The sequence below is a fragment of the Rhinolophus sinicus genome, linkage group LG09 (genome assembly GCF_036562045.2).
Source record: "Rhinolophus sinicus isolate RSC01 linkage group LG09, ASM3656204v1, whole genome shotgun sequence".
Classification (NCBI taxonomy): domain Eukaryota; kingdom Metazoa; phylum Chordata; class Mammalia; order Chiroptera; family Rhinolophidae; genus Rhinolophus; species Rhinolophus sinicus.
The window spans coordinates 91,168,361-91,180,501 of NC_133758.1; the positions used below are offsets into that span (position 1 = coordinate 91,168,361).

The window sequence follows — 12,141 nt, forward strand, 5'->3', positions numbered from 1 at the left end:
AAAATTGAACTGCTGATGATCTTTACATTATGAGCACTATTTTTTTATTACACTTGAGATGTTTCTCTCTGGAGAGTCAAATTGTCCTCTGAGTTCTCTTTCACCTGAGTACCTGCATTCTCTGAGTGCTCAGAGAAGTTACACTTCTCTGCCAGTGAATCTGCCCAGGACTCCTGGGAGTTCTCCCAACCCTTCCCCAGTCCTGCTCCTTGGCAGACAGTTGAAAAACTGAAAGCAGCAGCAGCAGCAGCAGCAGCTAATCCTAATGATCTCTGGAAGCCCAGACAAATCATATTTCAGGGAAAAAGGTTTTGAGACTTTACATGTTTTGAGGTCATTAACAAACTTGTAAAATTGGTGAGGAATGTGGAGAGAAAATACGTTATTTTATTATTTGCTACATTCACAGACTCTAATTTTTCATTTCCCTAGTTGAGCTTTAACTTAATTATAAAACAAAATCTATAGCCGCAGCCCAGCCTAGAGGTAGAGGCTGCACAACTAATCAACTGGAATTCCCTGGGTTCGATTTAATTACAAAAAAACATTTGGTGCAGCTGCTGAACACTTACCAGGTAACCACAAGATAATAGTACTGGAGTAGTATTTACAGATCTCCAGCTTTCGCTCTGATTCCATCAGCACAATCATGCTTTGATTATATATAAATTTGAGCAGCCTCTAGGACTTATAATAATAGAGACTTTCCTGGAGTTTATACACCCCTGTAGTTGAATCTAGTCAAAATATTGAGTTGCACTACAACTAATTAATGTCAGGAAGTAAAATTCAATGATGAAAGAGGTGTTCTGACAAAGGACAATAATAACAAATTGAATATCAATAGAATACATGTTACCATTCTTAATTCACTTTGTGAGCTAGACGAAGTGAAAACAGCTTATGTATACTGCAAGTTATCAGTTTGCTTCTAGGTTATAGCATACATTACTTTTCAATGACTAGACATGTCTAGCTCATTCTTCTGTTCTTCAGTGTTCCACAAGGCAATTTAGGAGGTGAATATTTGTGTTACAAAACATTTTTTACCGGACAAAATTAGAATTAACCACTGACATATTTAAAATTGCCAGTTCCTCTAGTATATTTAAAATATACTCAATTTGCAATAAATGAGATCTGATTTTTTATTTGATAATATTTAGGCAGAAGTCCCATGCACAATTAACTTTTCATCTTAGGATATATTTTTTTTTTTTTAATTTTACCTCACCCAAATACACGTTTTATAATACCTGGGATCCCAGTTCCTTCCTAGGTCTATAGGAAAATTATTTGAATTGAGCAAAAAAGTCAAGAAGCACTATCAGTGAGGGAGTTACCAATGATGCTAAAATAAATATGATCCCTTACTGTTTTTAAAGCAACTCAGAAGATAATACAAAGAGTGCCATCTAATCCAAATTAGGATCGGAAGTGGGTATATAAGTACAACAGAATGTTTATTTTGCTCTCTTTTTCCTAGATGTCAACCCCCCTTTATTCTTTCTCTTTAGAACAGAACTGGCTAAAAGCTAAAGAGAGGATGTATCATAGTTAATTATGTCTACAGAGGGAAAGAACAGCAGAATACATGAAATTCATTGTAAAATACTTGGAGAATAGTCCCCTCTTCACCTTGCCACCTTGGTGCTGTTTCGGGTTTTACCTAGTGGCGTCCCCGCAGGACTGCCTTGGAAGCCTGGACAAAGACAACACTGCACGTCTCAAAGTTGAAAGGCTAATTTCTCAGTACTGAGAGTGTCTGTCAGTCTCTTACCCCAGAGAGTATCTTTCTCTACTGAACAGTGACTGAGTCACCGGAGGAAACAATTCTGCTGGCTGGGAGAAAATACGATGGAAGGAGTGATGACAGTTACCAGATGTTCTCGTGCCCCTGAGAGGGCACCAGAATGTTTCCACAGATGCTGTAAACAGCACAAACTGACAAACCAGTGGACCCTGGGGCTTGATGCTCATGCTGCTCTGATGTGCAGAGTCATAGAATTCGAGAGTAGGAAGGAATTTTAGCAATGATCTTAGCCAGAGGTTTTAAACTATGTGTGCAGAAGGTCTGCGTTACGTAAGTGTGACTCAGGGATGGCTGAAGAGTCAAAGGATTTCCTCAAAACAGTAGCAGCTCTCTTGGAAAGAATGTAACAATCTTATGTCAGGATAACAATAAGACAGGATATTGTATCAAACAAAAGTCAGTTGTCAAAGTCCAATGTGTATAATGCCTGTGGTTCAGGAAAAGAACCCTGTGGAAAATTACCATCCCAGTGGCTCTATGACATTTCTAGAGGGGTGGCCCCTAAGAGCTCAGAAGTTTGATTCAGGAACTCTGGGCTCTGATACATCTTGTGGATTGGGAATCAGGAAATTAAATTATATCACTAAGACACAGTATCAGGGCAAAAAATAAAGGCTTCTCAAGGCAAGTCAACCAATCCTTACAACCCTTCTCATTTTCTTTGGAAAAAAAAAAAAAACCACTTAGAAAAATGTTACCTTTCCTTGTTGTTTTTAAATTTGGCAATTTAATACATTATTGGCCTGATGATAATTTTAGCCTTATTCAACATCACCTGTTTTCAAATTAAAAAAATATATATATATCCTATAATAGTTCAAATAACCTTGCTACTGCTACCATTAGAAAGAAAGGAAAAAGAAAGAGTAAAAGAGAGGAAGGAAGGAAGAAAGGAAGGAAGGGGGGAGGGAGAGAGTGAAAAGAGGGAGGGGGGGCGAAGAAAGAATGAGAAAGAAAGAAAGAAGAGAAGAGAAGAGAAGAGAAGAGAAGAGAAGAGAAAAAGGAAGAAAGAAAGAAAGGAGGGAGAGAGGGAGGGAGGGAAGGAAAGAAGAAAGGAAGGAAGGGAGAAAGGAAGAAACAGCTATTTCTGTGTTTGTAAATGGAAGTAGTTAAGATGAACAAAGACAAGTTTTTAACACAGGGTAAAGGATATATGCAGGGTTAAACATTCATTCATAAAAACAACATAGATGCAACTGTCTCACCGTCACTGTTGATGCAGACAACCTCTTGAACTTGACTGCCTGGACCACACTCTTTTCCATTATCTGGTTCACAGTCCGCAAGCCTCACTGCTTTCCAGTCGTAACAGGATGGCTCTTCACAGGGAATGGCTTCCAGTAAGTGAGGGCAGTTCCCAATGCTCCCAGAACCCCCCGTGGGCTCACTGGTAATGCGCCGTTTCCTCAGTTTGAAACCTGAATTATTGGGAAAGAGAATTGTTACCATCATGGGTTGACTATTGCAGAAGGCTGAATGAAACCCCAAGTGAAAGCTGGATGAGGTTACAGGGTAAAAGTCATATCTGCTTTAACCACTGGTGTATCCCCAAACTCCAGCTTAATGTGAGCTCATTAATAATTTATTAAATGAATAAATGAATGAATAAACAGAATGGCCAAAGAGGGACTTTTGGTGTTACCTTACTATAGTAAAAATAAGGCAAGAAATGCCAAGTACCTACCATCTCCCCTGAGGGCTAGAGTTGGGGGGAGGGAGGGAGGGAGAGAGAGAAAAATCTAGATTGATTTTGCCTGACTTGGGAAGTCTGTAGTTATAAAATATTCAAAGAAACAATGAAATCTCAAGCTATTCAGAAATATTCATGACCAGACAAAAGTGCTATTACTCTGAATTCTTTAACACTATCACACAATTAACTTTGAAAAGGAGCTTCCGAGAAGTTGGATAGTCTCAGAGAAATTGCCTCTTTGAGCGTTAGTTGATTTTAGACTCCCTGGGAATTTGAATTAGGGATATAAACCATCTGGGCTCTAATGAGGAGTATTCAAAGTCCTGTTCTGTGCTTTAATAGCACCTAAGTGTTGCCCTTCCTGACAATGTACAAGAAAATTAATGTCTGTTTATTGCTATGTGAACATAGTAGACCACTAGGATGCTGTCCTTTGGAACAAAATACGAAAATGATTTCAGTTATAAGATCATGTGAAAATTATCCCACCATGCCTACCATGGAGTAAACCACTGCATTTATTCTACTCCTCTTAGATATATCATTCACATCATGAAAGCAATAGAGTTTTATTTTTGTTTTTACCTTCAAAGTGATGAATTCTGTTTACTGGGCATTAACTATAGGTCAGGCATTGAATTACGTACTTCATGTTTATTATCTTATTGAATCTTTAGAGACAACTTGGATGGTAGATATCATTACACTTCTCTTGCAGATAAGGGGACAAAGATTTAGATAAGTTAATTAACTTTTCTAAAGACTATAGGACTGAGTAGGTTTTCCAGGCCAGGTCAGTCTGACAGCACAGCTCATCTTAACCACTGCATTAAATTGCTTTAGATGGTCTCCATCTGTCGTCTAAATTAACAAGTATCTTGTCTATATTGTTCTTTAGTGTTAATCTTCTGGTACCATCACCAGAGTAGATTTATTCATCTTTTGCAATCAATACTCTTGACCCATTCTGGAAAAAACCACAAATGAGTAACTGCAAGAAACAACACAGCAACATTGTTAAATAATTCATGCTTTGACTCAACTGATGGGAGTTTTAAGCATGTCATGTGACTATTAACGTACCTTTCTTGCCTTGCTGGTCATTACAGTTTTCATAAGTACAAGGTCCCCAAGCTGTCCAAGGCGAAACCTCGCATTCAACAGGACAGGGAACGTGGCACAGCTGTGAGGTATTAGGGACAGGTCCAGCGCAAGATTCCAAATCCACTGGCTTTGAGGCTGTTGGCAGAAAAGCAGAGAGATTTCTAAAGCATCAAACAAATTGTTGTGGTCAACGGTATGATTCTTCTGAATACATGGAGAAGGAAAATGCTTAAAGAAGTGCCACCAAGACATTATTGCAATGCTTCTCAGCTACCTCCTGAGAATAAAAGGAAAAGGAATGTGTGTGTGTGTGGGGGGGGGGGGGGAACAGGACAGTGTAGTCAAAGAAACAGGACTAGAAGTCTTATGGATTGTTTGATCACCAGTTTTACCACTAATTAGCTACATGATTAATAATGCTGAGCCTAACTTCACCAGGCAGTGAAATAATCCTTATGGCCAATTTCATCTCTAAAATTCTATAGTTAGATTCTAAGAAAGTGGAATCTACTTTAGAGAACTGAACACAATAGGAAGGGGACTACTGCATTATATATATGGGAAAAAAATCTCCACTGAGTGCCTTTTGAGGGAGGAGTCTCTCTTCCCAGTTTTGAATACCAGACAGGTAACTAACTGGTGGATAGGATGGAGAAAGCGCTCATGCCACCGAATGTGGCATCTCTCCTTACCTCCAGCTGCATGACTCACCAGACACTTTCCAGACTTTTAGTGAATACATTACGTGCATACGTGATCCAAGTCTCAGAATTGCTGAAAAGACTGATTTATAATTGTCCATGTCTGTTCATAAGTTGACCAATGAACTATGGATACATATTGCTTGCCCTTGCTTCTCTTCTTTTCTATTTTGATGCCTGTAGTTTGGCTATTTTGTACAGCGCATTCATTGGACAGTTAATGTCAAGATGTGTCCATATTTCTGGTTAAAAATGACTCATTGGACAGTTAATGTCAAGATGTGTCCATATTTCTGGTTAAAAATGACTAAGTGAGAAAGACATTTGAAGCTATATAGACAGCAAAAGAGAATCAAGTTTAGCATCTTGTATAGTATTCAGCGATAGTTACTTTTGTTAAAAGTTTTAAGAAGTATATATCTTAGACACACATTTCCTTTAATAAAAGCTAGTTCTTGTTTCCCTCTGATAAGTTAGAATGCCCACGCCTGTGGCACAAAGCACTGAAATAATAGATGTCTTTGATAATCTTACTGTCTTTATGTAAAGGACTATCACATTCTAAATACATAAAGAAGCTCACAGAGAAATTAAAATATTTTAAAAATTAAGCTATATTATCGTAACTTTTAAATAAAAGTATTAAATATCTCTGCTTGCAGTTTACACTCTAAGGCAAACTGTAGGTACATGTGCGTCCCTCAACTTTCTGCATACACAAACATACACAATCAATACCACGTAAAGGCTCTTACGTTAACTCCTCTTTCTGGCACTGATTTTCTGTTCTGAAAAATATTCTATAGATTTTATTTTTTCTTTTTCCTCTTAGAAATGCCTATCTGCATCCCCTCTTGCTTCTCCCCACCCACCCCAAACACACGTGCTGCAGTGAATATCAATGAATGGGCACCCCTAGTTTGCTTAATACGGAGGACCATGAGCATTCTTAAATTTATCACAATTGCTGCTAACATGCAGCCAAAGCCCAAAATGATTAATTTTATTGCTTTCCAACAATGAAAGTACTTGGCACACTAATGACAGAAAGTACAGAAAGAAATGCTTCACTTCTCTGAATATAAAACATAATTTGACATCAATAATACATGTTTCACATAAAATGAATTGTTTTTAATATCCTTACAGGCATACGAGTCTTTTGACCATTAATTTTATGTGTTGACTTGACTGGCCTAAGGGACACCCAGATAGCTGGTAAAACACTCTTTCTGGATGTGTCTGTGATGGTGTTTCTGGAAGAGATTAGCATTTGAATCTGTAGATTGAGTGAAAAAGATCACTCTCACCAATATGGGTGGGGTATCAACAGATCCATTGAGAGCCCAAATAGAACAAAAAGGTGGAAGAAGCGAAGATTCTCTCTCTTTTTCCTTGAGCTAGGGCATCCATCTTCTCCTACACTTGACATCAGAGTTCCTCGTACTGGGAAAGCAGGAACCAGTGGCCCCACTGCCATAGTAATGTGATCCAATTCTCATATAAACATCCATCTATCTATTATCTATCTATCTATATTACCTATCTATCTATTATCTATCTATTATCTATCTATCTATCTATCTATCTATCTATCTATCTATCTATCTATCATCTATCTGTGTCTGTCTGTTTGTCTGTCTGTCTGTCTATCTATCTACCTATCACCTATCTATCCTATTGGTTCTGTTTCTCTGGAGAATCTTGACTAACACAAATCTACAGTATGTAGAAAACTATAACTGCAAATAAGCATAAGCAATTCCTTCACTTGTGGAAACTTTCAAACATCATTAAAATTAGAATCGTGTATGTAATCACGTAAAAAGTCTTCACTTTTTCTCTTCTTGACTAAAAGTAACTTTAAACCTAAGTGTTCATATTGTTTCAGAAATCACAATGACTATAAAAGGAAGTCTACTGGATATGCATCTGTGAAGACTATAAGAACTTGAAGAAATTTATTTGATATATAAGGTTAAAAACTTTAGGAGGGAACCAAGGTTTCATTGAGGAAACAGGTTAAAACATTGTGTTTCTAATTCCTGGCCCTTTCCATTTCAAGCTTAATTTAAGCTTTCAGTGGATTTTGAATGAATCAAAGAGAACGATCAGTTACAAAAATCTTCTTGAGCTTTGAGAGAAATGTGATAAATAAAGGCTTGAGAAAGCATAGCTTAAAGCAAAATACTCGAGACCTTCTCAACTTCTAAGCTAACCAAGTCAACACTGAGATAACAGTTTTTGAAAAATAACTTCAATTTTATAGATGTCTTTATATAGTAAAGTTCTTTCATTATCAAAGAAACACAAGGAGAGAGTACATGTTTGTTTGTGTATTATTCTATTCCTTCATGATTTTCATTATAGGCTTTTCTTGTAAATAGTGTATATATTGATTAATGTAAATCACAGATAGTAGCTGTGCTTCTCAAAGCTATGAGTCAATTACATTTTTGCAATTGCCCAAGGGTTATTTGGAATAAGTATGATTCAGTGAATGAGGCAAAGGACAGACCCTGGAGACCTTACTGAGTTCCAGTTTAAATTGATAATTCCTGTAGTTCTGTAATATATAACATAATATTTACTGCTGATACCATATTCTCAAAAATCAAGATGTGTATTTTCTAGAATGGCCTAGTCATTATTCTTGTATAATTTTAAGACATTGTTCATAAAGAACAAGTTCCAAAGAAATATTAATACATATTAGACTTTTTTTAAAAAAGTCATATTGTCCAGCCTATAAAAATAAAGGTGAGATTTTTATTGTTCTCATATGACTTAAAAGATATTCAACTATACTTACTTTGCATGCTTCACGAGATCACAAAAAAAATGTCTGAACTTTTCTAGAATTAACAAAACAAACCAAAAAAATGAGTGCATTTTTGTAGGTCCAAAACATTTCTGTATTTGTATGTTAGGAACATTACAGATGGGGAAAAAAATCATTATAGGAAGCAAACTTAAGACTTTTGTTAACAGCAATGTGGTCAACGAGGTATTCTGAAAATACAACCACTGCAGAATCCCCAAGAACAGCTAATGTATTAGTTTAAAAAGGAAATGCTTTGAGATGATTGTAGATTTACACAAAATCGTAACTCCACAGAGATTCTATATATCCTTTATGCAGTTTCTCCCAATGATAAGATCTTAAAAAACTACAGTATAATATGACAACCAAAATATTGACACTGGTACAATATAGCTTGCCTGCCTTCTCTCCAACTTCCAGAGTCATTTTATGGTTTGTTTACTACATACTGTCCAGAAATTTTTCTTTTTCAAGCAGAAGAATTAGAAAAAATTACATCTCTTAGATCTTCCTGGAAGCATAAGTTTATACGTTATTTTAAAATAAAACCTCTTAATTATATAACTGGAATCACAAGAAGGAAAATCCTCAAAGTCTTTCCCAAATTCACAGCTGGGGTCTGGTATAGTAGTAGAAACCTAAAGCTGGCTTCTTCCTGGCACGTTACTGAGCACAGATCACAGAACTTTCAGTTTTAACGGCCTGGTGGGAGACCTAGAATTGCATATCCAGAATTCTTTAATTATCAGGAGCAAAAGAAGACATTTTTCAGACAGAAAATGAAAGTTTAATGGACCATTATTAGGGAATTTTCCAAGGGTTTATTTCTCATAAAAAGGAAAGTGAACACAGAAACAGAGTCTAAGATGCCACATGTAAGGTGATCAAAGAAAATCGTAAAGGTGAGTAAAATAAAACATTGGCTATAAAAGCATAATTATAATAATTAAATAGGGGAGTGTGGTAGGCAGGATAATGCTTGCCCCCAGCCCCCCAAAGATTCCATGCCTTACTCTTCGGAATTTGTGAAGATGTTATTTGAATGGCAAAAACGACTTTGCAGATATGATTCAGGGTTCAAACCAAAAATGGGAAAGGGGTCTGGAGTATCCAGGTGGGCGCATTCTAATCACATGAGCCCTTAAAAGCAGAGAACACTTCCCAGACAGGTCAGGAAGATGAGTCAGAAGAAGCAGGAGAGATTCGAAGCATGAAAGGTACTTGATTTGCCATTGCAGGCTTTGGAGAAAGAGGATAAGAAAAGCCAAGGAATGTGGATGGTCTCTAGAAGCTGGGAACAGTCTGCAGCCGACAACCAGTACAGAAATGGAGAGCCTGTCCTCTAACTGCAAGGAACTGAATTCTGCCAATAATTGGAATGAACAAGGAGACAGGTCCTCTCCTAGAGCCTCCAAAAAGGTGAGACCCATGTCCGATTTCTCACTTACAGAACTATAAGATAAGGTGTTAAGTCTGTGGTAATTTGTTATGGGAGCAACAGGAAACTAACAGAGTTTTAAATAGCAAGACAAGACTAAAATTCAAGACTGCATAGTACATAAGTTGGTGAAGGGTAATCAGAGGTAAAATAGTCTAAAGCCCTTAGGAAGGTAAATATATTAAGTAGAGATTGTATTCATTTGGGTCTGGACCTTAACATTTTAAGGTAATCTCTATATATAAGGTAATACCTCTAAACAAGGGAAACAATGTAATAACAACAAACTCCCGTAATAAACTCTAAGGAAGGAGAAACAAAGAAACAGGAAAAGTGGTCAAAGAAAATAAAATAAGATTTGGAAGAAATGAATACAAAATACTAAACAACTCAAAGCCAGAAACGATCAGACTGAATAAAAAAGTAAAATAAAATCCAAACTGACATTTTATATCCACCAGTTTATCAGAAATTTAAAAGTTTGACACTACCAAGTACTGAAGAAGATGTGAAGCAACCAGGACAATTAAACACCACTGATGGAAATCTAACTTATGCTCACCATTTTGGAAAAAAACTTGGAATAATCTAGTATGGTTGAAGATGTGAACACTCCCAGGTGTATACCCTGAAAAAACTGTCAGACATTTACCTCAAGAGACATTTATAAGAATTGTCATTGAAATATTGCTTATAATTGCAAATTTCCAGAAATAACTCAAGTGTCCAACAAAAAGGGAATGGGTATAAAATTATGGATGTCAATTCTATGGAACACTAAGCAGAGTTAGAAATAAATGAATGAGAGCACAGTTATCAGTAGGGTGAAACCCACAAATATGTCAAAGAGGGTAGAAAATCAGAGAAGAATACAAAAGTATACCATTCATATAAACTTTAGAAAAAACAAGCACTATTATCATGATTTGGAATAAATACTTAAGACTGGGAAAGAGGAGAGCAGCCACCATTGTCTAGAAGCTGGCCTGATACTTTCAGTTGGCCTTGGTGTTTCTATAATAGCAGCTGGCCTGGCACTCAGAGCTGTGCCATGGCATTGTCCTGTTGGACATCAACAATTTCATAAAGCGTGAAATCAAGCAAAGTCATTCTGTACTATGATGGAGTGAGACAAAAAATAAGACCACTTCATGATTTGTCAAAGTAAAAACAGGGTAACTGTGAGAACCATCAAAATTATCAAATAATTCCCTCTGCCAGCTAATATGAGCTCTGTTTCTTCACCAATTATAGCTTTAGTCTCCTGCTAGTCTTTCCTCCTTCCAAATAAGGTGCATTAAGATACCTGGCCACACAGTTATCCTTGCTTTCTTACAGCATTCAATCCAGACCAAAGCACACTTATTAGACCCTCCTAAAAAAGTCACAACGGAAGTTCAAGTCCTGTAAGTCCTTTGTGACACTGTGACTGAGATGCCCACAGATGTCCATGCTGTGCCCACAGATGTTCCCACTCCCTGCAATGAGAAATAAACCCAACTTGTCCAACCACAGATGTGTTCCTGGTACACTCTGGCTAAAGAACAAGGGCAAGTCAAATATACAAAGAAAAGCACGAGATGTTAAACATAAAATTTAAAATAGGGAATCTACTTGTGGATGGAGTGAGATGTGATTTATTTATTAACAAATGCTTATTGGTATTTACTATGTGCCAGATAATGTTATGGCATTCTAAGTACTTAACATATATTAATTCATTTAATTCTCACAAAACCCCATGGGGTAGGTATTCAATTATCCCCATTACGGGGGGAGGGATAATTATCCCCAAATGGAAAAAACTAAGTATAGAGAGGTTAAGTAACTTTCCCAAAGTCACATAGCTAGGAAATCATAGATTTTGCATTCACATCCAGGCAGTTTGCCTCCATAATCTTAGATATTCCTCAAACTATTACTCCATGTGATTTGGAAGGATATGTGAGGGGGTTTCAATAGTATATACACAGATACACATACACATGCAAATACATTTGGTATAGAATGAATTAAAATATAATTAATAGGGGTTACTACTATAGTGTATGTCATATTAACATAATAAAACAATAGGCTATCAAGATAATCCCACATCAACCCTGCTGGCCTATCAGTGAAAATCATTCGGACTTTTGTATTCTAATTGGGAATGGAAACTAAATATTCATTCTACCAGATATCAAGAACTGGATGTCCAATTCAATTACTATTAAAGTGGGAGGTTCTGCACCTGTACTGATAATACAATGGTAAATATTTATATTGAATTTATTAAATGAAGTCTTTTAATCCTCACAGCAATCTTATGAAGTAGGTACAACTGGAATCCCAAATTTAAAGATGAGGAGACTGAAGCACAGAGAGTAACTTGCCCAAGGTCACACAGCTAATTAGTGGCAGTTGGGATTTGACTTCAGAGACCATGCTCTTATCCACTCATCTATACTATATGACAATTAGTAGAAGCCACGTGCTTCCCTCATGTTTGACCTCAACTCCCTGAGGTCTATACCGTATCTCCCCAAAAATAAGACCTAACTGGACAATCAGCTCTAATGCATCTTT

The 12,141-nt window shown here is 36.8% G+C and overlaps 1 protein-coding gene across 1 annotated transcript in view; it reads right to left on the reverse strand.

Moving 5' to 3' along the window:
* The window catches only part of THSD7A (thrombospondin type 1 domain containing 7A), a 617,189-nt gene that overhangs the window by 137,857 nt on the left and 467,191 nt on the right, over positions 1–12,141 (reverse strand). Inside the window, exons 6-7 of the mRNA XM_019726870.2 lie at positions 4,590–4,745; positions 3,019–3,231 (exon numbers count right to left, since the gene is read on the reverse strand). Of these exons, the coding sequence (XP_019582429.2) occupies positions 3,019–3,231; positions 4,590–4,745 (369 nt within the window). The remainder of the gene's footprint in view (positions 1–3,018; positions 3,232–4,589; positions 4,746–12,141) is intronic.